The sequence below is a fragment of the Dipteris shenzhenensis genome, chromosome 22 (assembly GCF_047967505.1).
Source record: "Dipteris shenzhenensis isolate YYH24624 ecotype China chromosome 22, Dip_SZ_1.0, whole genome shotgun sequence".
Taxonomy (NCBI): domain Eukaryota; kingdom Viridiplantae; phylum Streptophyta; class Polypodiopsida; order Gleicheniales; family Dipteridaceae; genus Dipteris; species Dipteris shenzhenensis.
In genome coordinates, this window is record NC_141617.1 from 41,384,257 (window position 1) to 41,402,006 (window position 17,750).

The 17,750-nt window shown below is 42.8% G+C and overlaps 1 protein-coding gene across 2 annotated transcripts; it reads left to right on the top strand.

Annotated features, from left to right (window-relative positions):
• The first annotated feature begins 5,689 nt into the window (after positions 1–5,689).
• Positions 5,690–17,412, top strand: LOC147888117 (TOM1-like protein 3). Of its 2 annotated transcripts, XM_087393113.1 has the most exons (9): positions 5,690–6,073; positions 9,607–9,685; positions 9,900–9,998; positions 10,306–10,419; positions 14,190–14,353; positions 14,459–14,540; positions 15,392–15,477; positions 15,951–16,139; positions 16,334–17,412. In XM_087393113.1, exons 1-9 carry the CDS (start codon positions 5,967–5,969, stop codon positions 17,244–17,246), a joined length of 1,833 nt encoding a protein of 610 aa, XP_087249239.1. In that variant the 5' UTR covers positions 5,690–5,966; the 3' UTR covers positions 17,247–17,412. The 2 variants fall into 2 exon arrangements, with proteins under 2 accessions (XP_087249239.1, XP_087249240.1); XM_087393114.1 differs by lacking the exons at positions 5,690–6,073; positions 9,607–9,685; positions 9,900–9,998; positions 10,306–10,419 and adding an exon at positions 11,704–12,133.
• Positions 17,413–17,750: the final 338 nt, after the last annotated feature.

Consider the following 17,750-nt stretch of genomic DNA (forward strand, 5'->3'; position numbering starts at 1 on the left):
GAGGGGAGGAGACTAAGTCAAATTGTGGGCGAAGAGGGAAGGAGGACAATTTTTGGAGAAGAGGGAAGAAGCAAAGGGAGAGGGCAAGGGAGAAAGGAAGGAGAAGGAGATGGAGATGGAGATGATGGAGATGGAGATGGCGATGGATGCAAAGGTGGAGGGGATGGAGAAGAAGAAGAAGAGGGCAGAGACCCATTGGCCTTATAAAGTCATCCCCAAAGACCCACTATCCTGCCTTAGAAAATCATCATCCCTGCCCTAGCTCTAGCTCTTGTTGCTCTTGTTGTTGTTGTTGTTGTTGTTATTGTTGTTGTTGTTGTTGCTGCTACTGCTACTCTGCTTCTTCTTCTTCTTCATCAAAGAAGAGATCATTGATCATTGAGAGCTATAGAACCCATCATATGCATAACCTTTATCTGGTCAAAGTTTGTACCCATCGGAGATAGGTCCACCACCTCGTGAGATGAATTTTACATAGAAATGGTTTGGCTACCAACAACTACACTATTCAATAAAAACGTCAACATCGAACATGATCATAACATAATATTGAAAGTCTACCCTAGTGAAAGTGTTCCATATATTTTTATCAAATTTACTTGCATAGGAAAGATTTGATTGTTTTTGGCCAATATAGATAGATTTCTAACATGCTTCCTATAACAAGAAGCCTTGCTCTAAATTTGGTGCAAGAAACTAGCAAAAATTCCATTAAATTTGATGCATGCAATTTTACCAAATGGTGCAAAATGGCACAATGACCTTGCCATTCGATTTGATATGTAACATGACCCATTTGGATTTGTAAATCAAAAGATAAGACATCAAAATTCTCATGCTTTGGGCCAAAAGAGGAACCATGTGGACACGTTTCCTCTTTTGGCCCAAAACATGAGAATTTTAATGTCCTATCAATGTGCTCCATCTTTTGTCCCAAAATGTGAGAATTTTGATGTCCTATATCTTTTGATTCACAAATCCAAATGGGGTCATGTTACATATCAAATCGAATTGACAAGGCATGATTTAGATGATTATCATGCCATTTTGCACCATTTTGTAAAATTGCATGCATCAAAATGTGAATTTAATAAAAATTTGGCCGATTTGTTGCATTAGATCTAGATGAAAGTTGACCTAATAGGGACCATGTCAAAATGTTGTCTATTTTGGCTTCTACTACCGATTTCTATTAGCAAAGATTAATTTGTTTTGGAATTTAATTCATTTATAGAAAGGGATGTACCTACTCTTTAGATTTTGTTGGATTGGTGGGATGTAAGGGTGAGTCATTGGGTAGGGATGTTTTTGCAAGAACACAAAAGCATGGGTTTTGTTCCAAGAGTGAATAGAGTTTCAAAAACCAAACATTTGCAAATGCATGCAATGTGGACTATTCCATTCAAGGACTCCTAGGAAGCTTTTGACTTGTGTGGAAGGTTTCATTGATGATCTTTCTTATGCTGGTGGAGAGAGAGAACTTGATTATGGAGGATTATAAAAAAGCGAACGAGGAGAAGTGAGCAAAGATAAGGTGAGCCTTTACTAATGATGCCTGGGTAATGACATAGGTCGAACTCTCTCATGGACTTTTGAAGAACTTAGCTTCTTTGCTACTAAAATAAGGGATCGACAAATCTATTATTGCTTTGTTTTGCTTGTTTTTTTCACTCGCTCACTTTTTCTTGCACACTTTTATTTGTTCGCTCACTTTTCCTCACATGCTTTTTGGTAATCCTCTCAAGTGCTTACACTGCCCTTCTTGCGGTTTAGATACATTCTTTTATGTGGCTGCCTATTCTTTGATTGCTCAACTTGGTCATGTTTTAACTATGCAACATAAGTGTATGTTCCTCTAGTTGGGAAAGTTGATATTTATAGTTGGCAATTTAATGGTCTACTAAGAGGCTTGATAGAAAAAGTTTTACATATTTGAAGTTGCACTAAGAGGCTCATATAATTTGTTTTGCATATTTGAAGTTGAATAGGTTAATGTGTTTTTTTTTGGGGGGGGGAGGGGGAGGAAGGGGGGTAGAAAAAGGAAGTTCTACCCTCTACAAGTCTATGCAGTTGTTAGTTTCAAAAGTAAGATTTGAAGCTATTGGTTGGACAACCCAAGAACAACACATCAACAAAGAAGTATGATAGTACAATTGGAAATAACAAACATGAGGGTTTAAGTTGATCGCTTCACTTCACTTGTTGGGTTCTCTTCGATACAAGTTAAAAAGTTCCAAAGTGTACACATTTACTTGTAATGTATTCCTGTGTGGGCGCATGTGTGTGGGCGCATGACATGAGTGCTTGTGCAACCTTGCTACCACTTCTACACCTTCTAATGTGTCAAGGGTTGTAAAATATGCATATGCTACATGTGTATTTATAGTACTATGACATTTTTGTGCGTATGACTTCTTGTTGCTTTCCTTCCTTCTTTCCTATAGAAGAGAAGATAATGTAAAGCTACAGTATTGGACTTCTACTCTAGTCTTAAATGTATCTTAAATGTAAAGCTAGAGAAGATAATCCTCTAGTCTTGACCTTGGATGTTTTCTCATAGAAGTTTGTTGTCATGGATTTATTATACTCGATCTTTAAGGTATTGCCATATTGAGAGGAAGTAGGGCTTGACACTCCCTCATTGATTTTATTGCCTTGATTATTGACCATCCTAAGTTTCTTTGCCCAAGCTCTACCTTGGCCTATATTCCTTGACTTATTTGTCTTTTATATCTTTTGGCTGGGTTTATTGACTATTCCTTAGCTTGTGGATAGTTGCACAGACTATGGTGTTTGCCATTTACAAATTTAGTCTCTCTCTCTCTCTCTCTCTCTCTCTCTCTCTCTCTCTCTCTCTCTCTACACACACACACACACACACACACACACACACACACACACACACACACACATTTATCATTGGATTCCAAACACATTCCAATGTGCAGATGACATGGATGGTGGCTTTAAAAAAAAAGAGCACTTACATAAAATACCACAAAATGACTATGTAATGGAACTACATTCCATTTGGTTTTTCCATTGGAAACTTTAATCATTATCATTAAACATATTTCTTGTGACGACATCCAGATAACAACTAAGAGTAATCTTGACAGTCTTCCTAATATATTCTCAATGAAGTTATAACAGACTAGTTGTGTTTTACTAGATGGAAGTATATTAGTGTCTCCCGTCCTCAAGGTGTCTTGTAGCTTGCTTACAAAGTGGTGATAGAGTTCGATCATTTCCACTATGTACAATTATATATTTTGGATATATATAAGTTTTACATGTGACTTGTTGTGATGGTTAGTGTCTACCATCATTAATTATTGCATTAACTAGCACATACTTCACAACGGGTCAACATGGATCATATGTGTTGCCATTGTTTAATTTCTTTCTAATATAGTCTATTTTGGCATGGTTTGGTTTTGAGTCAAGGTTGATTGACCCTACAAGGATGTCTGGAATGGTGATGGTGTTCAACACTTTGTTTATCCCTTGAAAGTCAAGGGATTAGAGAAAGATTAGATCTCATTACCATGTGTTTAGTTAGTTGTTTTAATATGTACGTGGTTTCATGAATAATCCTTATTGTTTCTTACCTATCCACATCTACTTCCACCATTTTCGGGCTCATTTATAGATTTCTTTTCTCATGGTTGGACTGTTAAGCTATGTCATTGTTCTCCCCGTCTCATTATAGAGCATGTGTATATGAGGAAACTTATACTGCTTTGACAAAATACTAGCATTACAAAGTGACAACAAGCTAAATGCCGAAAACTAAGAATGTGCCCTTCTTAAGCACATTTGCTTTATGCAAGCAGTAGCAATTGTTGGCCAAATTAAGGACATGTGCTTGGATTAGTGATACTAATACTACTAAATTCAAAAATTTGTTATCTACACATTCTAGGTTGGGATTTCCATGAGATTTGTTCCACTAGGTTTGTAATTTTGTGTTCTAATTGCTTCTACGTTCAAAAATTGCATTTGATCTACAAAACTCCAAGAATTTGCAAGATTCAATGGAAAAAAATAAGTGGTGATATTTTATTCGCCTAACTTAATTAATTTAATTAAGCCCTAAGCTAATCTATTCAATTTAATTAATCCTCCCCTCCCCTCCCCCTCGCCCGCCCTCCGTCTTTGTGCTTTGCTTTGCCGGTGCATCTCTCCCATCCTATCGCTGTGTGATTCGAGCTCCTCCCCCTTTTCCCTTGCGCTCATCTTCATCCTGTTGCCTTCGAACTCCTCCCCTTCATCCTTGCAAGCTCTCATCCTCATCCAACCCCCTTCGAACTCGTTGCCTCCCTCAACTATTTGGTCTTCAAACTCCGCATGTACTCCAAAGACTCATGTGCGGTTTTAGCTGCTCCATGGCTGGCCCTCGTTTTCACTTGTCTATGCCTGTGGCAGCGTCATCTTTGTTGTGGATTACCTTTATGTGGCCTATTCTACCTGACCAAATAGACTCCTCCTTCGACTACCCCTGTGCGCACATTTTACTCTCGTGCTACCAAGGAGTCCATTGAAATGCTTGCGGAAGAGACAGAGCATGGAGAAAGGCTGGCGCAAGCTCCTTTTATACCATGTCGAGGTGGTTTAGAGAATTCTAGAAGGCAAGGACACGTGGCATTAATCCCTCCCCCAAATTCATCCTTCTCCCCAAGACCATTTTTCACCAAAAGGGGGGGCCTATTGGAACTGGTACTCGGCACGTACAGGCGACCAAATTTCAATTAAGGGAAGAAAGGTGGGCGGCGAAAAAAGAGGGAGAAGGAGGGGCGGAGGGGTGAGGTGATATATATTTAGGGAGCGGAGGTAAAGGGGAAGGGGAGAGGAGACTGGGTCAAAGTGTGGGAGGAGAGGGAAGGAGGACAATTTTGGGAGAAGAGAGAGAGAGGAAGCAAAGGAAGAGGACAGAGGGAGAAAGGAAGGAGAAGGAGATGGAGATGGAGATGGAGATGGAGATGATGGAGATGGCGATGATGGAGATGGAGAAAAAGAAGAAGAGGGCAGAGACCCACTGGCTTTAGAAAGTCATCCTTGCCCAGCTCCTCAGACCCACTGTCCTGCCTTAGAAAATCATCATCCCTCCTTCCCATCTCCAGCTCTTGTTCCTCTTGTTGCTCTTGTTGTTGTTGTTGTTGTTGTTGTTGCTCCTCCTCCTCTGCTTCTTCTTCTTCTCCTTCTTCTTCTCCTTCAAACTGGTCAGCCATCTCCCCTTCCTCCCTCCTCCCCTGCACACTAGAATCCTCTGCTCTAGAATCTCATCCCCTTTTCCGATCCTCCTTACTCAACAACTACCCTTTTGCCTTTCCAACAAAAGGTCCAGTCCTACCACCATCCTACATACTCAAACCAATCCTTGCCTCCACAACGTCCAGAATCCTACATACACAAAAACTCCTTGCCTGCAACAGTCCAGGGCTGTCGCCTATTCCTACATATTCAACAATCCTTGCCTCCGGGGTATCACAGCTTTTCTGCATACTCGACAATCCTTGCCTCCAAGGTTCAAGGCTATCAGGACTGTGCCTCAAAAAGCTCCAGATAGGCTATCAGGACTGAACAATTCTTGCCTCCAAAAGCTCCAGGGGTATCTGCTTTTCGCTCCTACATACTTACACAATCCTTGCCTCCAAGAGCTACAGGGCTATCGCAGGATCCTACAGGACTTATCTCACAGCCCAATTCCTCCCCACCTCCTCCTCTACACACTTTTGGCCTCGCCCATCTCGCCCACTTCCCCTTCTGCAATCCTTCCTCTCCGAAACAGTAGCTTCTTTCTCTTTCTGTGGCTCTCTCTGCATGCTCGTCAGCTTTGCTTGGTGCTGCTAGCCCAGCCCTGTTCGACATCCAAATCTTAGTTGGAACAACGATCGGGCTCGCCCTTGTCCGCCTCTGCCCACAATTATCGCCCCTCTGCATCGGTCCTGGAGTAGATCGTATAAATGGCGACTGCCTCTGCGCTTGTCGATAAAGCTACAAGTGACTTGCTCATCGGCCCCGATTGGGCAATGAACTTGGAGATTTGTGACATCATCAACTATGACCCTGGGTGAATCCCTATTTCTTTTCCTGATACGATTTCGTATATTGTAACGGAGTGGGTTTCGTCCATAATTGGCAAGGGCCTGGTTGTTTGCCTGTGTTTGGACTTGAACTTTCCCCCGGAGGTGTATCTTCCTTGTGTTCACTGTGTATCTGTATATTTATGCCTTGCTTTTTAAGACGTGGTATCTGACTGCTTGACCCTAGTAAACGCTTTGTGTCTAAAGAGGCTCGTACCCTGTCGAATCTCTGAAAACTGTCAGAACCGTTCACTGAAGATTACACAGATTATCTGGTAGGCAGTTTTCTGAAGCTTCCACGGAAGCTTCCTGAAGGATGAGATGATTTGGTATGTTGTTTTAAATCGCTGCCAGGATGGCACTCAGAAAGTTTATTTATCGAGAATTCTTTTGGAGATTATAGTAAGAGTCGCGTCCCTGTGCTAAACCAATCCGGAGCACTGCGTGGCAAACTTTATGATTCGAGGCACTCTGATTCCAGATTCGTGAATTGCAGCGTCTGGTTACAAGTTAAGAAACGTTGGGTTCTCATTATTGATATATGTTCTGACATTTATCATCACTGTGCAATATTTACCTAGATTGCAGCAGCTAAACGTTTATGTGATTGCTTTCGATCCTTAGTGATGCCGTGTACTCGTGCGCAGATTGTTCAGCAGATGAAAATGCTTCTTACCAAATGGGTGTACAAGTACTGCATTTAAATAAGCCTTTCTAACTTGTTAGAGCAGGCTGAAGCTTCGTGAAGAATTCACATATTTGATTTGATTCTAGATGTGTGTTCACAGCTGATTTGATTTGATTCTTGAAGAATTCACAGCTGAATGTATGGACAGAATGAACCGGTGGTGTTGTTGCTGAAGTCTTCATTCTGGCCTTGAACACGTATTGGCTTGCTTGTTCTTTATGTTGAGTGTATGCTTAGGGTTAATACTTAGTAATCACAGTATTACCCCTTTCTTGAAAGGGGATGATAATGGTATTTGGGACACCATTATTTTCCTTGCGCAATAGGTGAACGCCAGAGGTGTGGCTGATTTACAAATTTTGTGCAACAAAGCTTTTGTGCTTGTGTCAAAGTACTGCTTTTTGTTTGTTAATTTCTTTTTTCAGTCATTCACAATCAAGAGTTCTCTACCAGTATGTTCTTAATACCAATGGCCATGGGTGTGAATGTCCTTGCATTGTACACTCCATAATCTTGAGCAATTCACAGTGATTGAGAGGCCTGTAAAATAGGCCCCTTTGTTAAGCAACTACAATCCCCAATTTAGGGGCAAACATAACAGCAGCCAGCAGGGCCAAGCTGTCGGCCAGAATCAGGCCGACCAGCTGGTCTGGCCGACCCAAAACTGACCGACCAGCTGGCCAGCCCACCGACCTAGGAACTGACCGACCAGCTGGCTGACCTCCTAGGTCAGGCCTATAAAAGACTCCCTACCCCCTCACTCTCAGTGGACAGGACCTGCAGCTGCTCCTCACCTCCTCCATCCTTTGCTGCAGCCCCTCCTGCTCCAGTTCTGCCCCAACTCCTTTGTCTCTCTATTCCTCTCCTTCAGATCTAGCCCTGAACCTCCAGCTGCTGCTCCAGATCTGCACCTGACTGCTGCCTGACAAGCTTCCACATTTCTCCTCTTCATCTGCTGCCATCCTCTCCTACCTCTAGGGCAGCTCCAAATCTTCATCATCTTCGTCATCATCGAGCTACATGGAGGACTGCGTTTCGCTCCCTCTGCTTCTATCATTTCTATAGTTTCTCTACATGGAATCATCTTTCTGATTCGCCTCAGCCACGGTCCTTGAGACACGACGGCTTGAGGTTCTTGTATTCAGTTTTTCATATTACCGACAGGCACTATGTTTTCTGAGTTCTGTTCTTCAGTTGTGTCTGAGCATCGTCTATTTTTGATCGCTCCACTGCAAACCCTATCGTTTCTCTATATGGTATCAGTGCCATGGTGATCTAAAGACCCTAGATCTCTGGGGATCTAAAGATCCTGCTTCTTCATGGAGGCCATAGGTATGGGGAGCATCACTCCTATGAACATATCAGTTTCCTCTTCATTCCACTGCACACTACGGGAGAGAACTCCATCTTCTACTCCCATCCCTCCCTCCCTTTCTAACCTCCATCTTCTACTGCCATCCCTCCCTCCCTTTCTTACCTCCATCTTCTACTCCCATCCCTCCCTCCCTTTTCGGTTTCAAGCTTGACACTCCCCATTCCTTCGAACGAGGGGGTCATGATCCTTCACCTCTATCTCCGTCGGCATCGACTTCCAGGATCTACAAGTTCTCCCTAGGCGGGACCCTTTCTGTTTAGATGTGACTTGATGACTGTCGTTTCGAATCTTGTCCAGCATGGAGGTGGGGTAGACTCCTCTCTCCCGAGGTCCAAGATCGGGCACACACTGGCTCACTGTTCAGCTACGACCTCTTCCTTTGGCGGAATCCCACCATCTTTGCATTATCAGTGCTGCTACGACATATTTGTTCTTTACCTTTGCTTTTCCCTCCACCTTTCGGCGGTGAGAGGGGGTGGCGTATTCTCTTGAGCTTCACAGTGTTCTTATTTCTGCTGATCATACGTGTAACTAAGGCACTTGAGGAAGTGAACAATTCCCTTGCAAGGGCACTCCTCTTGTGACCTTCTGCATTTTTGCATTGCATCTCTTGGGCATTTTGCAGGGATAGCCACCATCGACATCTCTACACGAAGCTCCAAGCACACAATGTCTGTCCCTCCAAATTGGCAATTGAGAGGGGGTGTTAAGCAACTACAATCCCCAATTTAGGGGCAAACATAACAGCAGCCAGCAAGACCAAGCTGTCGGCCAGAATCAGGCCGACCAGTTGGTCTGGCCGACCCAAAACTGACCGACCAGCTGGCCAGCCCACCGACCTAGGAACTGACCGACCAGCTGGCCGACGTCCTAGGTCAGGCCTATAAAAGACTCCCTACCCCCTCACTCTCAGTGGACAGGACTTGCAGCTGCTCCTCACCTCCTCCATCCTTTGCTGCAGCCCCTCCTGCTCCAGTTCTGCCCCAACTCCTTTGTCTCTCTATTCCTCTCCTTCAGATCTAGCCCTGAACCTCCAGCTGCTGCTCCAGATCTGCTCCTGATTGCTGCTTGACAAGCTTCCACATTTCTCCTCTTCATCTGCTGCCATCCTCTCCTACCTCTAGGGCAGCTCCACCTCTTCATCATCTTCGTCATCATCGAGCTACACGGAGGACTGCGTTTCGCTCCCTCTGTTGCTATCTTTTCTACAGTTTCTCTACATGGAATCATCTTTCTGATTAGCCTCAGCCACGGTCCTTGAGACACGACTGCTTGAGGTTCTTGTATTCAGTTTTTCATATTACCGACAGGCACTATGTTTTCTGAGTTCTGTTCTTCAGTTGTGTTTGAGTATCGTCTATTTTTAATCGCTCCACTGCAAACCCTATCGTTTCTCTATACCCTTAAAGGAAAGTGTCACCTTAGTGAAGGCATTAACATATTCCTTTGTGTAACAGGCAAGCACGTGATGTAGTGAAAGCCGTAAAGAAACGTCTAAGCAATAAAAGCTCTAAAGTACAACTTCTAGCCTTGACGGTGAGTGTACCTTTATGTGTTTTTTAGTACACTGTTGTTAAACAGAAGAGTTATTGTTCAAACTGCAGAAGTGCCAACAACTAAAAATCCTCATTAGTGTTCTTAAAATATGAATTTGTACGATTGGATATATTCTAGTCTTACAAAGGCATTTATAATAGCCAAAAGTTGGCAAGACATTCTACTTATATTAAAGGTGTGGTATAATGTGCAGGTTTTGGAAACCCTTATGAAGAATTGTGGTGAAATATTACATCAGCAGGTGGCAGAAAAGGATATCTTGCATGAGATGGTGAAAATAGTCAAGAAAAAGGTGTGACCCTTGCAAATAAATGCTAGCTTGTGCAAGTTAGGTAGAAATCTTTTTCAGGAAGAAACTATCCTAGCCATCTAAGCATTAGGACATGATAGATGAGGAAAAACAAAGGGGCAAAATGAGCTAGGAGTTATGTCAGCTTGGTGTCTACGAAAACAGCTGCTTTACCTTCAAAATGTATAAATCAACGCTTGGATGTGTGGAAACGTAACTGTACTTGATTTGGTTGTTGAGGAAAATACTCATACACTGCAGGAACAGGTTTAGTGGCTGTTTATATAACAGGTTCTCTGCTGTCATACAGACTGATATGGCTGTGAGGGATAAGATATTGGTGCTGCTAGACTCATGGCAAGAAGCTTTTGGTGGGCCTTCTGGCAAGTATCCACAATATTATATGGCTTATGAGGATTTGCGGGTAAGCTGAAGACAAGTTTAGCTATCTATTATTGCCCTATATGAGACTTTCTTTCATGGTTTTCCAAGGTTTTTTATTCATGTCTTCTTTTTAAAAAAGGTAACAATGAATGATAAATAAACGCTGCAAGACAACAGTCTCAAGTTATCCACCCAAACCCATAAAAGGCCCCACTTTGAAGTTGGGATCCTAGTAAGAATGAAGAGATTTTGGACTACTTTTGATTAGATTTCTCCTTTAGTGCTAGCCTTCGTCATGGCTGAGTCTGCCCTTCATCTCCGGAGTGCCGACAGAAACTCAGTATGAAGACTTTGTATAAATGAATGCTCAAGTATGTGTGTGTGTGTGTATTTGTATGTGTGAGAGCATATGTTTATACTATGGGCTACACCCGCTGATGAAGTCAGTGGGGATGTCATAGTAGCTTCTCCCTGCTATGTGCGATGGAGTTTATGGTTTTCAACCTTATGAGTGACTATCATGAGATTGAAACTGCAGTATGTTGTGTTTTTAGAGGATGAGTTTGGGCATGTTCCTGGACTCATCTAAGTATATGATTTGACCATAAATTGGATGTAGTCCCTCTTTTGCACTAGCGATGGAAGGGTCAGTGCCAAACAGTTCTGCTATCTCTGACCAAACAGTGCCGACAGAAACTCAGTATGAAGACTTTGTAAAAATGGATGCTCAAGTATGTGTGGGTGTGTGGATTTGTATGTGCGAGAGCATATGCTTATATTATGGTCTACACCCACTGTCCTTATGATTGACTATTACGAGATTGAAACTGCACTATGTTGTGTTTTTAGAGGAGGAGTTTGGGCATGTTCCTGGATTCATCTAGAGATATATGATTCTAGGTTCTTAAAAAGCCCAACACTGGTGTTCTCCAGCCTCACACCGCTAGGGTATCTTCTACTTGTAACTTCCTTGAACTCTCCATCGATCACAATTATTTGTTGTTTAGTGCGAAGTACGGTTTGGGGGTTCTATGTTCTATTAAGTTGAGCAGATATGAGCCCAATTGCCGATTAATGATTTGGTTTAAAGTTATTAAGCTGAGGTGAGAGGACCCAGAAGTTGTTAAGTAATGGACATCAGTGGCTTGATGCCAGAGGTTGCAGGCGCTTCACAAGCAAATGAATCAGGAGATACAAAGTGAGTAGACTCTTTGAAATAGGACAACTAATAATCCTTATCTACATTGTTGACATTGAGCTGTTGGTTAATAGATCGTTGCAGAATCCTATTGATTATAGTCTTTTGGTGGAGCTGGGTGCTATCAGAGCATCTCATATTGTTCTACACAGCCCTGATTCATTTTTACAGAGTTTATTGATTCCTAATTGGGAATCCCTTTTGTAAATATGATATATTTTACTCGTGCTCTGTTCCGATGGATGCGGGGAAGCTAACAAAGGTGGAAACGTCAGTTGGAGATAGGACAAGGGTGCACAGTAGAGGAATTTGTAATTTGCAGGAAGGCAAGGAGTGAATGATAAACTGTAGAGGGGTGGCAGTAGTAGATGGTGGATGATGTGGCCAAGGAGAGTTTTACAACGATCCAATATCTGGGAGAAGCTGGGAGATGAGGTGCATGAGTAGGAGCTGAGACATTGGAATTTGGATGCTCGGAGGAGGAGCAGGAGCTATGACCGAAATCTTTTTCAGGCTTTTGGCTGTACAAGGAGCAAGCATGGAAGCAGGAGAACAGGTGAATGACCAGCAGCGAACGCCAAAAGCTAAAGAAAGAAAGCAAAAAGCTAATCTAGAAATCAGAAAGCTAAAGAAAACAAACTGTGCACATTTTGACATGTGGCAATCTGGATTAATTGTGGTTAGGTGAGATTTTAGTTCTAAATCTAACTGTGAGTTAGGGATTGAGCCAAACTGACCAGGCCTCCTAAAACTTTGCCCCTCTAAGCTGAGTTAGGGATTGAGCCAAACTGACCAGGCCTTCTAAAACTTTGCCCCTCTAAGCAGGCGAACAGTTGAATGACCGGCAGCGAACACCAAAAGCTAAAGAAAGAAAGCAAAAAGCTAATCTAGAAATCAGAAAGCTAAAGAAAACAAACTGTGCACATTTGACATGTGGCAATCTGGATTAATTGTGATTAGGTGAGGTTCTAAATCTATCTGTGAGTTAGGGATTGAGCCAAACTGACCAGGCCTTCTAAAACTTTGCCCCTCTAAGCAGCGAACACCAAAAGCTAAAGAAAGAAAGCAAAAAGCTAATCTAGAAATCAGAGAGCTAAAGAAAACAAACTGTGCGCATTTTGACATGTGAAACTTTGCCCCTCTAAGGGCTGATGTAGACGTTCTAAGGCCCAAACACTTGTCCAGATGGCCAAACTTTCCTTAAGTTTTATCTAATGTGTGCCATTGCTCTAGACCATGTGTGTGCCTGGAGTACAACACGTGTCTATGATTCACTCGGGCACACGTCTTGGAGGCCGTATTAACTAATTTCCTAGTCCCCTATGTTATGTGCCTGGATTGCTAATCCTTGGATTCGTGGACTTAATCCAGCAGGAACGGCCCTGGCATTAAGTTTAGCAGGCTAAGGTGCGTCTAGAGGACTCCTGCATAGCAAAGGGCCAATTGGCTACATTTAGCGAGGGACTCTATAAATAGAGGGATGCTATTTATAGAGGGGCTCTATTTCTAGAGGAACGCTATTTATTGTGAGATGTTCTTCTATATGAGAGTGGCCAAGGCTATTGTGCAAGTATTCAGTTGAGCGTTCCTTAGCTGAAGGTCTGGCTTAGACCAGAGGCTGAGACTCCGGCCATGTAGATGGCAGATCACGGGATGGCATGCTGAAGGCTCCTTGTGGATGGGCTCTGCTGGTATGGGACGCCAAAGGTGGGCATGGGCCTGTGGGAGTTGAGCTGCTCGAGGGTGGTGAGTTTACTTGGCGCCCGATTCTCTTACTTGTTACTGATTAACGTGTAGATCCTGCAGGGATCTGACAGTAGTATCAGAGCACAATGATGTCTCATGGCCTCAATTTCTTGCCCTATCTCAATGTGGAATTATAGGGATGATGATGCTCACAGCGTACAGTGTGTAATTGGTGGATCTGTAGATAACCGAGTGCCCGGATAAAGCCATCGTCAATCAAGTAGAGGAACCCTAGAAAGCATATGGCGTAAGCGGCATGTACATAGGTCTGTTGAATGTACAATGGAAGTTGTCTCTGATGATCTGGTGCATTTCAGATGTCTGGAGGGTGCACTCAAGGAGTGCTTGTTTTGAGAGAGGTGGTCAATGACATGCCTTGAGAGTGAAACCATCTCGTGACCTGTGCATACCAGCACTTGTCATCTCCATCCTCTGCAAGCTGCACAGATGATGAGAGCCATTCATGGTAATCTCTCCCTACCTGCTGCGGTCTGGCCATATTCTCTAAACCTATCAGGGTAAGTGATGATCAGGAATGAGACATCTGTGTGCAGAGGCCTTGCTTCTCTCTCTCTCTCTCTCTCTCTCTCTCTCTCTCCCCCCCATCCCTCCGTCCCCCGTGCGCGCACGCACACTCACACACGCATGTTATATATGTACAATATGGATGGCATGTAAATTATGTCACTGTGTGTGTGTGCATGCACGTGCTAGGGTGTGTGTATCAGGCACGGGATGGATTTTTGAGGTTTTGAAGGTTTATGAGGATAGTTATGGTGGATAGGTTGCATATATAGACAGGTTGAAATCTTTGAAAGATCGTGTTTAGTGTTTCTGATTTCTTGAATTATTTGGTTATTTTGCAGCGATCTGGAGTCGAGTTTCCTGTTGCACAAAATACTGTCCCGATATTCACACCTCCTCAAACACGTCCCGTTGTGTCACATTCTCTCGTGGGCTATGGCTCACCAACGGAGGTGCCAGCAACATTGGATGCAGTAATGGCTTCCACTGATATTCCTTTGTGGAGGTGAGTGTCGACTAATTTATGTTTGGCAACCTATCTTCCTTGAACATGAAATTTGGCTTTGATGGTGGAGGATTGACACAAAATTATATAAATGTTTTGACTCAGTTCTAGAGAGATGGATGGCGCCCGAAGTGGGTTAGAAGTGTTGAACGAAATGCTGAATGCATTAGACCCTCGAGATAAACAGGTAACCCGGGTTTTAGGGAGACTTAGCATGCAATCATTAACAGCTATCTTTGTATAATCAATTTCCTTGAAATGATTTTGTGTTTCTCAAGACTTGTGTGAGAGCATACATTTATACTATGGTCTACACCTATCATTGGGTGCTGATGACGTCGGTGGGGATGTCCCTGCTATGTGAGTGACTGTCATGAGATTGAAACTGCACTAAGTTTAGAGGATAGTTTGGGCACGTTCTTGGATTTATCTAAATAGATATCTTAAATTCACTTGGACATATGAGTGGTGCATTTGGTACAGTATATCATGTTTGGAGCCTGTTTTTTGCCTGTGTTAACATCAGTCCTGTTGACTGATTTGAGCATTCAAGCATCTACTATAGCATCGGGCCTTTAAATCAGCATCTTGGATGGTAGTATTCTAGATTCTCGGCTGTGTGCTTCACAAGAGTTGTGACATGTGTGTGCGGGACTCTTGGGCATAGCGGTTAACCATGACTCCTTTAAGACTGGTCTCCAAAATTGACCTTTTCTATATTTTGTCTTGGCTTTCTTCATTTTGAGGCCTGCATGTGGCCAACTATGGGTTGACCTATAACTCATGGACACTGACAGGGCATGGTATTCTAACCATGTATGTTATTTTGTGGAGGACTATCACGAGATTAAAATTGCTTTGTTTGTTCTTCTTTTACACGATGAATTTGGGATGTTCTACAAGAGAAGTAACAAAGGTTTTGTACATCACAATCAGAGGTACCGTGTGAATGAGCTTAGAAGGTGTAATTAATAAGCAACGTATGGAGGTTAAATTTCAGGTATTCATTTCTGTTATGTTTTGTGGGTTTGGGTTCAGGCCTTAAAGGATGATGTGATACTTCAGCTTATTGAGCAATGCCGATCCAATCAAAGAAATGTCATGCAGCTTGTGAATACCACATCGTGAGTTTTCTTTATTGCCACCTCCTGCATCAAAAAAGTTCAGTTCTTTGATAGCTGTGTGATGCATTTTATGTGGGATTAATCTGGAAAGAGAGATCAAAGAGGAAATGTTTTTAAATGAAATATTTCCTGTCCAAAATCAAAGCTTGTGTAGACAGATGGTAATGTTGTTGTAAGTTGTGTGAAGATAGAAAGCATTGTAAAAATATGTACATGATTCAACAGTCAAAATGGCGTGTTGGCTTTCCATGAGATCTGTTTTATCAGCCTATGATTAGCTGATAAGGGTTTTTAATTGTTGAAAACTTGCACGAGTGACAAGTGTGTCATGGTAACAATGATTGGTGGTGATACCACATCAGGCTTTAATGGAATATTTTGAACTACCCTTTGTTCCTGGATCAGGGTAATCACATCATTGCAATCAATATATTCTATATTCTGTACTGATATGCATTTAATTTTTTTCTCAGGGACGAGAAATTATTATTCCAGGGCCTTGCTTTGAATGATGATTTGCAGCGTGTTTTAGCAAAGTATGAGGCCATTGCTGCTGGGTCTCAAATGCGCCCTGAGTACAGTTCAAGTTCTCCCAGAGGTCCTGCAGTTTATGAACAAGAGGAGGACGAGGCTGAGGATGAATTCTCCCAATTGGCCCACAGGTATTGTGTGGCTTCCATTTAGCATGCAGTGTTCAACTATAAAGTGGGTTGCCCCTCTTTTGGACTTTAATCATCGTTGGAATTCCTTTGTTATCTGCTGTGTGGAGTCTTCAAACAAAGCATGTAAAAGAATAATGCTGATATATCATATTTGGCATATCTATCTTAAAATTTGGGAGCTTGCTTCTGTGCAGATCGAGTTCAAGGCCAGGTCATACATCTGCTAATCAAGATAACCGGCAGCCGATTGCTCAGTTGGCACTTCCTCCGCCCCCGCAGCCTATAAGGAAGTTGAGTGCACCTCCAAGTGCGCGAGGACGGTCTTTAGACCTTCTCAGTGGTGGGTCATTTGAAGAGAGGTCACCTAAGACCCCAGCAACCCTGGCTATTGCAAGTCCAACAGGTGGGCAGGTGTCATCGCCACTCTCTGAGCAAGTCAATCCTTTTGCAGATAGTCCATCCTTTGTGGCTACACCCTCAGAGCAGGCTCAGCAGAAACTCCACCCAATCACCCCTAACAATGGAAGTATTTTAAGTCCCTCCTCTCCCTATTCTTATCAACAATATCAGCCCTCACAGTATTTACAAGCTAGTGGCTATGTTGCACCGTGGGCATCAGGTAGTGTGCAGTCACCAGGATTGCATCAGCAAAGTGAACGGCAGGCTCAAACCTCTCATCATGCTCAGAGTCCACAACCTGAAGTGCAACAGGTTCAACCTGGATACTACAAATCTTCATCCTTTAATGATGACGCTTCACAGAAAGTAGTTCCAAGCATCCCCCCCCCTCCTATGTTGTACACACAGAGACAACGTTTTTTTGAGGAACAAACAAAGCAGTCATACCAAACAAATAACTTAGAGCAGCAAACAAAGAACTTGACTCTACAGGATAGCAATCAGAGGCAGAATACACCTATTGGTAGGTTAGCTCAGTCTACTAGCTTTCAAGCCAGGCAGGCATCGCCACCTGCAAAGGAAGTCAATTCTGCAGATCGACTGTTTGAGGATCTGGTTGATCTTCGAAGTATGAGTGCAAATTTCAAAACAGCTGGCATTTCAAGCAGCCTTTCGAGGCCCAATACAAGCAGAGCAGGTGGCACATGAAACAATGTGATAATTTGGATGGACTGTGCGTCTGTGGGATACTTCTAGCACTGAACACGGTATTATTAGGGCATAATGCTCCTTGGATGTTTTTCTTCTGGTTTGATGTGACAGGCCTTGTAAAATGATATTGGGCAGAAATAATTATGCATCTGTCAGTTGATTTTATCCTCTTCAAATGTGCACCTTGGCTTTTGAGCTAATATATGTCTGGGTACTGAATGGGACAAAGGGCGATCTGAAGGAGTATTCTCAGGGCATGAAGATCTGAATGAGTATTCTTAGGGCATGAAGCTCCTTGGATGTTTTTCTTCTGGTTTGATGTAATAGGCCTAAGGAATATTGTGTGTCTGCCAGTTGATATTGTGCTCTTCAAACTGAATTTATCGGAACAAACTTGTTCTTTATTTTGCATTATTGTTACCGTTTCCTTTCATCAGGGATTGTATAATTACTGCAAAAAGTCGTGTTGCTATTTAGAAAATGGAGGAACAGATCAAGAAC

Coding starts and splice junctions, on each gene's coding strand:
- LOC147888117 (XM_087393113.1), top strand. CDS start 5,967: ATGGCGACTGCCTCTGCGCTTGTCGATAAAGCTACAAGTGACTTGCTC. Junction 10,420..14,189: donor TGGCTTATGAGGATTTGCGG/GTAAGCTGAAGA, acceptor GTTATTTTGCAG/CGATCTGGAGTCGAGTTTCC. Junction 14,354..14,458: donor ACTGATATTCCTTTGTGGAG/GTGAGTGTCGAC, acceptor GTTTTGACTCAG/TTCTAGAGAGATGGATGGCG.